Below are 16,669 nucleotides of genomic sequence, written 5' to 3' on the forward strand. Positions count from 1 at the left end.
TATTGTTGGAGTGTGTGTGTGTGCGTGTGAGCGCGCGCGAGAGATTGCTACGGAGGCATCAACCTGTAGGCTGAGCTTTCTTTTGCGGCAGCTACCTGTTTGGAAAGCGCTTTGCGGGTGCAGCAGGAAAAGCGCACAGAGACTTATGCAACCCCTCCTCAATCTGGAGGCGGGCAAGTGAACTAGGTCTCCGGCCCCGGCTCAGCGCAGCCTTTCCGGGGGAGGGCTCCCCATCCCGGCTGCTGGCTGGATCCGGACGAAGACGGAATCAGGCAGCGGGAGGTGAGAGCCCAAGTGAAGGCAAGCGGCTTTGCAAGGCAGCGCACGCCAGGAGCTGCACCGTGGCCCGCTGGTACCTACACATCCCCAGGATAACAGGATACATTGAGTTCCTCTGAATGGGAGTAGCTCTCCAAACCTGGTGGGTGGCTCAGAGTGTGATCATCAGCTTAGAGAAGTTGCAGTAAAGAGAGATTTCCCCTCCCAGTCCCACGCTCCCCCTTCTCCACAGATTGTGGTGGCAGACACCGGACAGGTAACCCAGCAAGCCGGGCGATGGTGCACTGGCTTCCCCGGAGCCCCAGAAAGATAAGCCTGGCTCCCGCATTCCCAGCACTGCTGAGCCGGAGCAGTCACTGAACCACCACCAGCAGCAGCAGCAAAAACAGCCCCCACCGGAGCAGTGTGGGAGCTATTGCGCAATTCTGCCCAGATTTGCTTCCCTCACTCCCTCCCCAACCCTCAATGCTGCTCAACTCACGAGGAAACAGAAAGCTGATTCATGGATCCCAGACCCAGCTTCCTCTGTGCTGCTGTCCATAAGAAGATCATGGTGCTGCTGCTGCTTGAGACTTTGTTGTAAATCCCCTCACCCCCCCTCCCCAAACCCTGAGCGCTCGCTCTCTCTCGGAAGTGTGGTTACTGCTTGGGGAGCAGCCGAGCCTGGCGCAAAAGGGGAAACGTTGATGCATCGCTGTGGAAATTCATTGTGTGACTTTCTGGGTCTTTACTGAGTTTCAAACCGAGATGCAGCTCTTGAAAGCTTTATGGGCATTAGCAGGAGCAGCTATCTGCTGTTTTCTTATATTTGTCATCCACTCACAGTTCCTTAAAGAAGGTAATTATATCTGCATGTCTACGTACCCTGTTCTTTCAGCGCGAAGGTCTCTTACTAGGTGCCTTAATTTTTTTTTATTGTTTCCAGTATGTTCTAGCTACAGCATTGGCTCTACTGTATTCCCCCCCCCCCTTTTGAAACCGCTCGTTTTTATTTAGAAGGTAGCTAGATGTAGGTTTGCGTTCCTGATTTTTATATTTTTATATATACACAAACACACACATAATGTGTGCATTCTCTCAGCTTTAATGTCTCATGGCTTTAATAAGATATTTTAGCGCATGGACAAGATTTTCTGCTATTAGGAAGACCGAGGATCACTAGTCATCGTTTGAATATTAATAAATCAAAAAACCCCCACAAGTAAATGTCTTATTTTTATATCAAATCAATAGGTGGCTCATTTTTTTTCTTTTTAAATTCGGTATATTTTCAATAGATGGCACTAAAGTTCTGTGGAAAGGGCAGGGCAGAGCAAATTCTGGGCATTCGGCTCCTTCCTTTTCCTCCTCGCTGCCCTAAAACTGGCAGAGGCCTTTTGCATGGTTCCAGGGTTCTTGTTTTTTCCATTGCTGTATTCAGAAAATCACCATCACAAATCAGCGGAGAAAATGTTTTGTTTCCTTAAGGAAACAAAAAATGTAAGATGCATTCTGGTTAAGTGGATACAGGACGTTTCTCGGCGAAGGAAACCTTCGGTTCAGTTTCTCCCCCGCCCCCTCCCCTTCCCCCCCCTTTTCCTCCTCAAGGAAACTAACCCATTTTTTCTGCTGAAATAATGATTCAGTTGGTTATTCGTGATACAAACGCAGTGTGAAGATGGGAGCTTAATGAGTTAGGGGTGCATACATTTTTTTTGTGGCGGGGGTGGGGCAAGGGGAATGAGATCTGCTGCTGCTTTGTAAACCACGCAACGTTGTCAAAACGCTTGCAATTTACTTGATTGTGTTTTGGGATCCAAGCTGTGTTTTTTTTTTTTAGTGCACGTTACTAAATATCTCAGTACTTGACTGAACAGTGACAACCAGCGTAGGTTAGGGTGTTTGCTGTACCAAATGTGAAGCAAGTCCTGTGTGATTGGGACAAAGTTTCACTCAAGATTGGTCAGAGTGACAGTGTTGCAGCCGCTGGAAGATCTTTATTGGTGTGTAATTTACATGAGTCAGTCCAGGAAGTACTGTACATTTGGTAAAGCATTTGTAAACTAAGAAAGCATCAGGGTTGATTTGGTTAGTTGTGGGAGAAGAGCTATTTATATAGCTACCTACACTAAGACGTTAGCCAAAGATTTCTCTTGTAAGAGGTCTACAGATGCTTTAATTGTGTTATGTGTATAATGCCTCCCAGATATTCATTAATTTAATATTCAAACAAATTAGCATAATAGCAGGTTCATATATTTTCTGCCTAATTAGGGAACTCTTTTAAAGACATTGTGGAAAAAAGAATATATTGCCATTCATTTCAAGCTAATTTTGTTTGTATTTGCCTTCATGTTTTGCAATTTTATGCTGTCTTTCACTACTATATTTTGACACCTTCATTACTGTAAATAATCTGATAAGAAGGAGGGCTTTATAACAGTTTAAAAGAAAGTATTCTTTAGCATTGTTGGCCAAAAAGATTAACTACCAATTGCATTTTCTTTTTCTTTTTTAATGAAGGGATCAGCGACCACCCAACCAAGTATTTTAGCACATTTTGCATTATTTTCTCCACCAATATTTATGGTCCTTCTGTTGTGAAATGACTAGATGAAACTGATGTGCTTCAGAGCCTGTAGGGTAATTTATTAACTGTGCCTGTTTGTGTATTTCTGTGGACAAAAGTATTTTCATCCCATTTTTTTAATAGACACACACACAGAGCTGTATAAAGAGTGTAAGTCTGGATTGTTTGTATCATATTAGCTCTCAGCCTGAATGCATTTATTTTGGTTAATCTTAATATTAGCATTTTGACTTTTTTTTAATAACATTCACATTCAACACTGTATGTGTTCTGCACTGCAGTTTGAGTGATAACATTGTACAGTTTAATAGGATTGGGTAAAACTCCATATAGTTTCTCCATGTCTTGCACAGCTCCCTTCCCTACCCCCCATCACTAATCGGCTGATCTGTTTTTATGTGTAGATGTATTGAGATGAATTTATTTATTTAGGGGAAGGAGAAACATTAGGTAGTGTTTTGGGTTTCTATTAAAAAAAACCACCTACATGTGTTCATTTTGCCTAAAGGAATAAAAATTCCCTTTTCTTTTTTATTGGAAAATTAACTTTTTTTTTAAACGGGTGGGAGGAAAAAAAACCATTTGTTAGCATGGAAAAAGTGAGGAAAACAAACAACTTCCCCTTCAGAACATTCATCTTCTCCCTACCATACCAGTATGTTTGTTTACTGAACATACATCAATGGAATACATTTGACAGATTACTTCTACCTGTCTTCAGAACATCTGAGACTTGCTTCTGATAGTGCAATTGTTTTAATTAAAAAAAAAGTCAGAAATGTTACAGAATAGAATGTCTGAATCCAAATAATAATATTGAAACACTGATTTATTGGCAACTGGTGAATTTAAGTTTATTGCACATCAGAGTCCTGTGGACAGCTTGGGTCCATTGTTTGTGGCCCAGGTATGTAGCCAAAATCCTCAGTTAAATGCTAAGGTACCTTCATTTGATCATTTCTTATGGGCTGTCAAATTAATCTCTCCTCAGAACAGCAACCAAGTGGGTTGCCAGTTTGTCTAGCCTGATCAAACTACTCGATAGCATATCTCTGAAACAGTCTGACAGTACAAATGACACATACTCCAATTCTCTATATTGTGTGTAAGAAGATACCTGAATTACAAAAAAGTTATATAAAATTAAGTAAAGGTCTAATTTTTCTTTTCTTATATGGTACATGTATGTTGTGTACAAGTTATATTTAGTTTTTATTGTCATTTCTAGAGACCATTGGTGATAGAACGTATCATAAAATTTACATATAACAGTTCCTTGAAAATGCTGCATAGGATCATACAAATAGAGGGCTGGAAAGGACCTCAAGAGGTCCTCTGGGTCTAGCCTCCAGTGCTGAGGCAGGACCAAGTAAACCTAGATTGTCCCTGATGGGTGTTTGTCCAAACTGTTCTTAAAACCTTCAGTAATGGGAATTCCACAACATCCCTTGGAAGCCTATTCCAGAACTTAAGTACATTTATAGTTAGAAAGTTTTTCCTAATATCTAACCTAAATCTCCTTTGCTGCAGATGAAGTCTGTTTCTTATTGTCTTACTGTCCGTTGACATAGAGAACAATTGATCACCATTCCCTTTTATAACAGCCTGTAACATATTTGAAAACTGTTATCAGGTCGTCCCTCAGTCTTTTCTTCTCAAGATTAAACTTGCCCAGTTTTTACAGTCATCACATCTTTTTTCTGTATTTAATTCAAAGTGAGTAGCAGGAAGATAGTGATTTTACCGATTCATGGTAACCATATATTACATATTAGTACAAAATATTTTTATAATTTCAATTTGAAAACATAGCATATAGAATTCAGAACTTTGATTAAAATAAACGAATAGTATCCAGCTAAGATTATTTTTAAAAGCAAATAAACATTCAGTCACATTGATAGATAGTTGAAATATAGCACCCTCCTATGTAGTGTAGAGTTTGCAAACTGTAAATTTTCTGTTGTTGTGCTTTGCTGAACTCATGCCACTTAAAATATCCCATTTCAGTTTAAATTATTTTTATATAGGTTACATAATTAAGGTAACTTAATAGTAGTTTACATTGTTGTACACTCAACATGATGTAAAAAAAAACAATGAACATTTTGTTCTGAGATGAGTGGGAAAGAGCTCTTTAAATGGCCATTTTCATGAATATGTTTTTTTCAGGAAGTGAAGAATGGGTGACACAGGGTGCCATTTTTCCACACTTAGGCTTTTGTGTGGAAATACAGGTCATCCTGTGGCTAATCCGTTCCCCTATGTCCAATCTGTCTTTCAGTGTTTCAAAAAGATGAATAGAGCTGTGAACCAAGAAAAGGGTATTGTGATATATAATCGCAGTCCCATGCCTGTCTGATCTTTGTACAAATCAGTTTAACATATTCTAGTCAGTTTGAAGAGGAGTTAAAATTTAAAACATTGTACAATCAGTATAGAGGACTAAAAGTAGGGAATGATATTGACTGTGTCTAATTTTTAAATTGGTAATCTTCTCTTTATAATCACTTAAGATTTTTTTCAATGAGAAGCAAAGCTGCTTCTCATTGAATGTCACAAGTTGAGGAATATTGTATGAATGAATTGGGAAGAATCTCTCTCCCCCTCCAAAAAGAAATAACCCTTTCATTTAGTAATTAATTTTAACTATTCACAGTTATGATGGTAATTATGAGAAAAGGTAGAGAATACATTTTCAGATTGTGCCTTTGTATAATTTATAAAAAGTAGCCTAATTAGTGGGTAACTACAGTGATATGCACAAAGCAGTATGTGTTTGCACAGTAATTTCTTTATTTTGATGTTTTTGTTTAACCTAAGAATATCAGATCTAATTAAGACCTAGATTTATAAAATATTGTTTCCTTTTGGAAAATGTTTCCTATATTAAGGATTGTGGATGGTTTGACAGATTAGAATGGCATGACACTGTTTTGGGCGCTTAAACTGCGCAGAAGCAACACTCATACAGTGTCACTTACTTAAACCACAAAAAGCAACGGAATTCAGAGTCTGAAACACCATTCTTAACCTGTTGTGCTTAGATACTATAAGAATTCAATCTGTATAGAATGAAGTGATTTTGCATATATGCTGCAGCACCTAAACAGAACAAATTTAAGGAAGACATTTTAGTGGCCAATTCCTGTTTTTGTGGGTATAATACAGAATTGTAGTGTCAATGGGACATAATTGTTTCATTATATACTGTAAATGTACCCCATTTGTACATGTAGAAAATCTTCTTTTCAGCATTTCTTCTGTGATTATTACTACTTTATGTTTTCTTATGAAGAGCTAACTATTATTGGTTAAATTGGTGTAGACATTTTTCTGTCAAATACAAACTGAATTTTAATAATCAATGCTGTTGTGTTTAAGGGACTGTTAGCACTTAAATTATGTTTCAATTGTCTCTGTTTATAACTGCCATAATAATTTGCTTTGGGCAGAAGTTTGACATATATGTCCTAATTTTATCCCTTTTTACAAACAGTGTTTAACATTTGAAGTTATAGGGCTACGCAAAAATGCTTTATTTATTTTATTTTGTGTTCTTATAACTTAATTTTTTTTGCAAACTTCTCAAAAATGAAGACAATGCCTTGTTATTTTGAGAGTTAAAAACATTTTAACCTTTAAAAATATCTACACACTTCAGATTTTTCATAGCTATTTTTTTTTTAATTGCAGCTCATATAAACCCATAGTCTCATACAGTAGGTGAGACTGGTAAATATTGTAAAAAAGTTTTAGGGAAAAGATCTATGTATCAATTTCCAAAGCGCTTTGGGTATATTAACCCCAAAAGTTTGTTGGAATGAGTTGAAATGTGTTTTATATGATAGATTGTAATTTCAGATGCCATTACAATGGAATAAGTAACACACATTTAAGATTATCTGTATACTTCATATAGCTGCTATAATGAGAAGCACTTATATAAATTAAAAATTACCCAATAGACTATATATACTATGAACAAGCCATTATGGTCCATTGTGTCAACTATCTTGCCCTTCTCTGAGGTTTTTTTTTTTCCCTTTAGTCTTCAAAAATTAACATATACATGTTTATAAACAATTGAAGAAAAGGAATATGAAAGGAATTTGGCTATGCAGTGGAAACTCTCTTCAGTTTCCCCTTTTGTACTCGAGAGGTACCTGGGTCTCCAAACAGTAAGATATCTTCTATACCAGATGTGTTGCCTATGTTACATATGTACAATGAACCTGAGTTAAGGACATGTCTTAGCTATATATTTTCTTGCTTTTCTGGGTTTTGTCACATTTAACATGCTGAATTATAATTGCTTGTGGTCTCTTGTGTCATGCTTGTGTGTATACAAAGACTGCATTGCATGCAGAGAAGCACAGATGAACCGGAATGTCACCAGATTACAGTGGGACATGTAAAGTAAGAGGAGTATTAAGCTTCTTAGCCAGGCAACAGACTTCATCCTTAGAACAAATTGAGCTTGAATGAGTATTAGAGTGGGAAAGAAATTTTGAAAGGCAATCAAAATAGCTTTTTATCTTAAGATTTACTATAGTTACATGTATGAGAAATTAGCTAAATACAACTAACAGAAACGCAATCTCTTGAATGTTTGACAGTTAGCCCAGTATGACTGAAAATAGAAGAGCCTGCTTAGAAACAAGATAAAATTTTAAGTATAGTGTCCAAGTTTCTAAATAACAAAAACAAAAACAAAAAAAAGGAAGAGGAGGAAAATGTACAGCTGTTAAAAGATGCTACCCATACCAGGCATTATAAAATATCCTTTAATTTCCTTTCACCATGGGTTTTACACTTGATGTAGGTGTGCCAAAATATACCAATAGGGGGAGTCTTTTTCTTTACCCAAAAAATAATTATCTGTTGAAACAGTAATGAAACACAGTCTTGTAATATTGTTAATAGACTATTTAAAATGAAAGGTATTTGTGTCTAGACACAGAAGAAGCACGCTATAGATGGTGCAAAGGGCTACTTCTCGTGATCTAGCTCCATCAGATTTCTACCATCCCCTGCACCTACTGTCTGATTTCCTCCTAATAATATTATGTTGCACAAATCTAGGAAGAAGAATATTATTTGATTTTTGGTGTACACATTTGATCATGACTTTGATTATTAAAAGGATGAAGTTGGAAGACAATTACGGTTTATGCTTATTGAGACCTTTAATGTAATATAAAAGGGGACACCAAGAAAATGCCATCCATACACTTTAGACCTACAGCAGCTAAGAAAATATTTGCAAAAATGCTAGGTGGTTTTAGAGCTAAAAACTGAAACCTTTGGGAGTCATTCTGCTTTTTTGATGGCTCATATGCTTAATATTAAAATTTCATACCTCTGTGACCAAAAGGACGGCACAATCTGTTGGTGGTTGTTGTTATTCATAATGTAGTACCTACACACCCTGTTAGAGTTAGGACCCCCATTGTGCTAGGCACTGTACAAATGCAGAATAAAAAGTCTTCACTTCCTTGAAGAGCCTAGTTTAATTAGATAGTTAAAATACAAGAAAACCCTGCAAAATGCATGTCTTGTTAGCTATATTTACAAAAAAAGAGTGCATCTTAATGTCCCTTCTCTCCTTCCCACCCCATTGTCCAGTAACCCCAGCCCATGTGTTCCACTGTGGTTGACTAAATGTGCTTCTATCCTTATGCCACCCTGCCCTCTCCAATCTAAAAGGTGGAGAAAATTACAGACAGATGAGACAGAGTACACTGGTATAACTGAAACTTGTTTAGGACAGTGCCCTTTACTTGGTAGGTCTTGTTGTGGGGTGTTGCTTGCAACTCCATGCTTTTGGTTAATGAAGCGCAATGTGGTGAGTGTTTTAACTAGGGCTCTTGATTAATCGCCATTAACTCACGCGATTAACTAAAAATTAGTATGATTAAAAAAATCATGATTGTAGTTTTAATCACACTGTTAAACAATAGAATACCAATTTAAAATTATTAAATATTTTGGATGTTTTTCTACATTTTAATATATATAGTATTCTGTGCTGTAATTGAAATCAGAGTACATTCTTTTTGATTACAAATATTTGCAATGTAAAAATGATAAAAGAAATTGTATTTTTCAATTCACTTCATACAAATACTGTAGTGCAATCTCTTTGTTGTGAAAGTGTAACTTACAAATGTAGATTTTTTTTTGTTAAATAACTGCACTCAAAAAATAAAACAATGTAAAACTTTCGAGCCTACAAGTCCACTTAGTCCTACTTCCTGTTCAGCCAATCGCTCAGACAAACAAGTTTACATTTTCAGGAGATAATGCTGCCCTCTTCTTATTTACAATGTCACCAGAAAGTGAGAACAGGCATTTGCATGGCACTTTTGTAGCCGGCATTGCAAGGTATTTACGTACCAGATATGCTAAACATCCGTATGCCCCTTCATGCTTCGGTCACCATTCCAGAGGACGTGCTTCCATGCTGCTGAAGCTTGTTTTAAAAAAATAATGTGTTAATTAAATTTGTGACTGAACTCCCTGGGGGAGAATTGCATGTCCCCTGGTCTGTTTTACCTGCATTCTGCTATATATTTCATGTTACAGCAGTCTCAGATGATGACCCAGCACATGTTGTTCATTTTAAGAACACTTTCACTGAAGATTTAACAAAACGTAAAGAAGGTACCAATGTGAGATTTCTAAAGATAGCTACAGCACTCAACCCAAGATTTAAGAATCTGAAGTGCCTTTCAAAATTTGAGAGGGATGAGGTGTGGAGCATGCTTTCAGAAGTCTTAAAAGAGCAACACTCCAATGCAGAAACTATAGAACCTGAACCACCAAAAAAGAAAATCAACCTTCTGTTGGTGGCATCTGAGTCAGAAATGAAAATGAACATGCATCGGTACACAGTGCTTTGGATTATTATTGAGCAGAACCCGTCATCAGCATGGATGCATGTCCCCTGGAATGATGGTTGAAGCATGAAGGGACATATTAATCTTTAGAGCATCTGGCACGTAAATATCTTGCGACGCCAGCTACAACGGTGCCACGAGAACGCCTGTTCTCACTTTCTGATGACATTGTAAATAAGAAGAGGGCAGCATTATCTCCTGAAAATGTAAACAAACTTGTTTTGTCTGAGCGATTGGCTGAACAAGAAGTAGGATTGAGTGGACTTGTAGGCTCTAAAATTTTACATTGTTTTGTTTTTGAATGCAGGTTTTTTTGTACATAATTTTACATTTGTAAGTTCAACTTTTGTGATAAAGAGATTGCACTACAGTACTTGTATTAGGTAAATTGAAAAATACTATTGTTTTTTTACGGTGCAAATACTTGTAATAAAAAATATAAATTGAGCAATGTACACTTTGAATTTTGTGTTGTAATTGAAATCAATATATTTGAAAATGTAAAAAACATCCAAAAATATTTAAATAAATGGTATTCTATTATTGTTTAACTGTGCAATTAATTTTTTTAATAGCTTGACAGCCCTAGTTTTAACTGTAAATCTGTACATATGATTTTCTATACAGGATCAGAGCAATGATCCCTCTGGTCTGGTACATTGCCTGCCTTTGGCAGGAAGACAAAAATCCATCTTGCTTAAAAAGTAACCTTATGCTCTGAAGATTTGGTGAGTCTAAGATACCATTTGCAATGCAAAATCATATTATTTGTCTATATATGGATTTCTGTTTAAGCATGTTTGTGTCTATCCTGTGTCTTTTCCTGGAAAGCCAACACAGAATGGTCTGCCTATTCATTTCATATTATCTTTGGCATTTTATAAATATATAACTAATTTCTTTACTGGACACAACATAGATCTTCATATTAATTCTTGTTAACATTCTGAAGAGGGATGAACAATGCTTGTTTGAAGTGGCAACATCAAACAGCTAATCCCACATATGTATAATGGAAAAAATAATATGGATGTATTGAAATGTTCTGTAAAAGCAGTTGTCATGCTCATATGTGCTCTTGCGTGCGTTTTGAATTTTTTGTCATAACGTGAAAGGTGTACGATCAAGATAGTATTTGTCAGATGAAAACACTGTACTGAGAATGGATCAGTTCTTTCTGTGATTCATTCCATCCAAAGTCAGTTTTTAATTAATGTTATTTTGCCAAAACGGAGTCCAGAGCTGTTTAGGAGAGAGCATAGCATATAAGAACATGCAAAACATCTTCAATATTTTGTTATAAATGACTTCTTGGCCTAATCATACTACTTTTGGGTCTCTGGGATAACAAGCAGAGGAAGTGCACATATGGTGATTCATGCTTTTTTTTTTTTTTTTTTTTAAAAGTATGTCCTAATGCAAGATAAGGGACCTTGTCTTAAGAACCATTTAGTTTGTTCACTCTTTGGGATAGAGACTTTAGCACATATCCTCACCCTTGCTTCATCTCCATTCCTTTTCATGTATTGGAATCAGAAAAAGTGTAATTGACTGGGATTTCTTACTGCCAGGGAGGAAGGCTGCAGTTTGGCAATCCCTACCTAGCATACCAGCATTTTAAGGCCATAGCCAGCCTACTTTAGAGTAGCCATAAGGCTGCTCTAAAGTATATTATATCTAGGACATAACAAGCCCCAGGACAGGAGGAGAAATGCAAACAGCTGACTTGATGCTTCTCCCTAAACTGGATTAGCTAATGAGTGACCTCTTTATAGCTGCCAGTAAAGTATGTGGCACCCTGATGCTGTATAAAAAATGATAACAATGCCATCTACTTTATGTGAAAGTGTGTAGAGATTTCAAAAGCATGAAAAAGTATGCTAAAAGGATTAGAAACTTGTGCTTCCAGGTGACCTGCTGGAAAACAGTGGCTACCACCTAGCAGCACCAAAGTCCACTGCAAGTCCTTGCAACAAGAGAAAAGCTGAAATAATCTGGAACCTTTTCCTCAGTGAAGGCCACATAGCCATCTTTTGTTGGTATATTTAACTGTGCTACAGCCACTGATTGATATAATTGTACTCCAAAGTGTGGAGGTGGCTGGGTGCTAGTTACTGCTTCCTTGTGGCAGCAGTAACTTTTTTTTTTTTTTAAATACAGGAAGTTGTAATGCTTTTAAAAGTAAATGAGTAATATTTTGTACCTGTTGCCTTCCACTTTATCAAAGACTATACCCACATTTCAGAGTCCTGTTGCTCTCCTGAAGGTAGTGATAAATCAGGACACCGATGTTGTATGATATAGTCTCTGTGTAGTCCCTTTTTGTTTCGTGCTAGAGTTTTTACAGTAGTAAATTATCACAATCTAATTCTCTCTGCACCATGCTTGCTGTGGGATCTTACAGCCCTAAAGGAAGAACCTATTGTTAGCCCTTCAGTTGTTTAACTTAATATACATTTTAGAGATGTTTGTAGTGGATCTGAGAATACAGTATGACCACAAGAATACTGAACAGTTGTTTTGAAATGGCTGCTGCTTGAATATCCTCTTGTTTACTCCTATTAACTAAATGATGTTGGACTCAAATAATTGTGAGGGTATTTTCTCTTGCTGTGCATCTTCATCTCTCATTAATTATCTGTTCTTGCTTAACATTTTATTCCATCTCTAGGGGGGAAAATGGACTGAGCCTTTTGGTGTTTTTTTTTTTTTTTTTAAAGTAGATGTTGGTAGATAAAGTGAAGGCTTTTTGGCTTCATGTATTGTGTAAAGATCCTGTAATTGTTGTTGTAAGCATTTTTGTATGCTTGGCTATAAATATATATATATATATAGAGAGAGAGAGATTGTACCAGAGTCTGCTTTAACTTATTTTATGAAATGATGATGCCTTAATATTCATAAGAATCCAAGTCAGTTTTTGAAAGATAGCAATTACTTTACTGTGTATTGATTTTCATTTGTTTTCTGTTGTTGTATAGAATAGTATGCCTGTTTTTTCTGCATCTTTTCCTTTTTATGATTTACTGACAGAGTATAAATGTATCAATTATGATAAAACCCGAATAACGAAAAAATATGCCATTAATGTTAATAACTGTTAAGCATCTTCACTGAAAGGAGAAAAAGGCACTGTGCAAATCTAGACTAGGTTATTGCTCCAAAGAGTTTACAGTTTAAAAGACAATACAGACAAGCAGAAATAGATAAACAAGTAAACAAATAGAACAACAGAAGTTGTGAGTTACAATTTCTGCCCAGTTTCCCTTCCACATAAGCTGCACCCCTTACCCTCTTCCCTCTGTCCAGCTACCACAATCCAACTCCTTCACAGCCCTTGCCCACTTGAAGTGCTCTCCTTCTGCCCTACATCACCTGTATAAGAGAATATGCAACCTCATTCTGCTGGGAAGGGGGAGACTCGGAGTGAACAAAGTCCCTGAATTTATGCTCACTTCTTTTTCTTTCCTACCCACCAATCTCTTGCAGCGATGGAGAGAGGTCCCTGCTGAGCCCTGGAGATAGGGGGCAGGCAGCCCACATACCAGTGTCTATTCTTCCTCTCTTATGCCTCTCCTTTCCATTGGAACATTGAGCCTTCACCACTGGTTTCCATCTTTGCCGGTCTTCTGCTGCATTCTTGGCTTCTTCTGGTGTCGTTTTGATGGCTTTCAATTCTGCTTCTGTTGTGTGTTTCCAAATTATCCTTGGTCTTCCTTATTGCCTCTTTCTCTGGGGGTTCCATTCCATGCTATGTTGTTCGTGTCTTTCCTCCATATATGTCTTAGCCATCTCCATTTTTGTTCTGTAATTTCCTATCCTATTCGTTTCTGTTTTGTCCTTCAGAGTTCTTCACTGGTGGGTTGTTGTTTTTCCCCCCCCCCGCCCCTGGCCATCTGATATTGAGGATTTGCATAAGACAGTTCAGGAACACTTGGATTTCAGATAGTAAAGTCTTAAATCCCCAAGTTTCAACACCATGTAATAAGATTGAATATTTAACATTATTGTAAAATCAAAGTTTGGAGTGGAGGGCAAGATTTCTGTTTCTCCGCTGGGCTTTAGAGTTGTAAAGGCTTGTCTGGCTTTTGCTATTCTGGTCTTACAGTCTTTTTCTGTTCCACCTGTTGGCAGGCAGCATTGTAAGTACAAGATACACCTCTACCCCCAATATAACGCGACTTGATATATCACGAATTCGGATATAACGCAGTAAAGCAGTGCTCCGGGGGGGCGGGGCTGAGCACTCCGGTGGATCAAAGCAAGTTCAATATAACGCGGTTTCACCTATAACGTGGTAAGATTTTTTTGGCTCCCGAGGACAGTGTTATATTGAGTTAGAGGTGTATGTGAAAGATCAAACCTCTTCAATGACAGTCCCACAGAGTTTTCGGAAGGTTTTTTGTTGTTGTTGTCTGCTGATATTCATGGTTTTAGTTTTCTTGGTGTTGATTTTCAACTCTAATTGTGCATAGGCCTGGAGATTATTTGTTCTTGTTTGCAAGTCTCTGTGGGTGTGGCATAGCAAGTTAATGTCACCTGCACAGTCAAGCTCCTCTTACTTCTGTGTGAAAGTTAATCATTGTATTCCCCTTGGTTGTTCTGTGGCCTTTCTCATTATCCAATCTACTACCAGTAAAAATATCATGGCTGAATGTAAGACATCCTTGTCTGATGCCTGGAGTAATCTTGAATGGCTTAGTCAATTTGCTGTTATCTATTGGCATGTCATAAGCTCTGAATCATACTTTCAAATTTCTGAGGAATTCCATGGTGTTGTGTGGCAGCTTCTATAAAACTCTTCTATCCACTGTATCAAAGGCTTTTTTTGAAATCTATAACATTTATATGAAGTGGTGACTGCCATTTGATTGACAGTTCTATGATGATACTTAGGATTCCTATGTGATCCAAACACAAATCAAACATGATTTCTCCTGACTGAACCTTGCCTGTTCTTGTTGTAACTTTGAAACTACCTCTTTCTTTGTTCTGTCTAGAATAATATCTGTAAATACCTTACTTGGTATAGACAGCAAGAGTTGATGGCCACACTCTGAGGCCACCAAAAAATTTGTTGCGAGAACCTCTGTACTAGGATATTAGAGATACCTGAAGAAGAGCTCTGTGTTAGCTCGAAACCTTGTCTCTTTCACCAACAGAAGTTGGTCTAATAAAAGATATTACCTTACCCACCTTGTCCCTTTAGAATGCGGACATTTGCAGGTTACCAACTGGCTGCTTAGGAGAACAGTATATATGTGCTGTCTCACAAGGGCTTGGGCGAAACATGTGGCTGGTACTAGAGAATAGTCAGTTTGGAGAGCTCCCAGAAGCATTGTGAGGCAGCTTCAGTAACCACTGGGAGAACATGGCTGCTGCCATCTTCTTTAAAAAGGTGCTGTACAGCATGTGTGTTGGGTCATCTTTCTTGGCTGGTGTAGGCAGGGTGGTGGGGGTGACATGTCCATGGTCTCCTTTCCTTAGGGTGACCGGATGAGAGGAAGAAAATATCGGGACACATGGGGGGCGGGGAGGGTCTGCCGGCGGAGCAAAAAACAACAACAAAGATCGATCGGGACACGGGACAAACACCTAAATATCAGGACGGTCCCGATTTTATCGGGACGTCTGGTCACCCTACCTTTCCTCCACATGTTCATCCCTCCCTTTTTCAGCTTTCTAGCACTGCCATTGGAGCCCTTGCACTCAGGGCTTGCTCCGGCCCTATTGAAATTAGTGGAAATTTTTGCTATTGATTTAAAAAGGAGCTGTCTGTCCCAGAAAGTGTAACGCCTGGGATTGTGCCTGTTCCTTGCATGGAGGTGCAACAAGGGAAAAGCTCCTTGTGCCTTTTCCCCTTTCCTTGTGCATTCAGACATGGGCCAAACACAATCCTGCATTTTATTTTTCATGTAGTCTTACTACGTTGTATTTGTTTTATTGGCTTTTGTTGCTTTGCTGAACTCTCACTGGCAATCTCTTCAAGATGAAGATTGATAATTGTTCACAAAATTAATTGCATCCCCTAAAATTGTGTATATTTTAACAATTATGGTTTAAAAAAATATTGAAAAAAATCAGTATTTGGTATGATTATTTTAACAAGTAGTTTGAAAAATGATTTTAGTTTCATGAGAGGATGGGGTTTGTAAGCCTCTCCTCTTTGACACTCATTAAGATGATGAAAGTCAAATTAGAAAATATATCATCTCTATAAGATTATTTCTAATGCTATCACTTACTAATATGTGGCCTAAGGTATCTATTCTGCTGTCAGTAGGCACATAATGCCCATTAACTGTAATGGGAGCTGCTGGTGCACATATATCTGTGGGAAAGTAGATTCCTTAACTAAATGAAAGCAATTCCATAGTAGATTGAGACATGATAGCATGTATCAAAATACAGAACATACATTTTTGTTCTCTGAAATTACTTTAGAATAACAGGAAAGAACACTGTAAATTTTCAGTATAATTAACAAAACAACTGTGTTGTACTATACAACATACTTTTATATTTATTTTGTTAAATAGCTTAGCAATTATCAAGCCAAACTATGAATTCCTATCCAATAGAAGTATTTGTGTGATAAATTGCTCATTCCTGGGCCTCTTTGTATTAGAACAGAGATGGAGGTTAGGTGGGGATATGCTAGCTAACTATATCACTGTGACCTTTTCCTTAGTGTGAATGTGGTTAACACTTTAATCCTATTGCAGACCTTGACCAGCTGAATAGAAAAAAAAGGCATCTAATGGTAGGGAAAAGATTGTGGTGAGCAACACAACCCAGCCTCTTTTCTAGTGTGGACAAACCCACCGTGAGTAAGAAGTTTACAGTGTGGCCCCACAATTCATTTAAATTGCCATATTAACATTTATTTACGCTACAGAGTTAGGTTGACGTCTGTCAG

General features: G+C 37.6%; 1 protein-coding gene across 1 annotated transcript in view; it reads left to right on the top strand.

Annotated features, from left to right (window-relative positions):
• Window positions 1-1,026: 1,026 nt before the first annotated feature.
• Window positions 1,027-16,669, top strand: part of TAFA5 (TAFA chemokine like family member 5) — a 304,778-nt gene continuing 289,135 nt past the window's right edge. Inside the window, exon 1 of the mRNA XM_026648915.1 lies at window positions 1,027-1,117. Within this exon, the coding sequence (XP_026504700.1) occupies window positions 1,027-1,117 (91 nt within the window). The remainder of the gene's footprint in view (window positions 1,118-16,669) is intronic.

Source organism: Terrapene carolina, unplaced genomic scaffold, assembly GCF_002925995.2.
Source record: "Terrapene carolina triunguis isolate 2854851 unplaced genomic scaffold, T_m_triunguis-2.0 Scaffold68, whole genome shotgun sequence".
NCBI lineage: Eukaryota > Metazoa > Chordata > Testudines > Emydidae > Terrapene > Terrapene triunguis.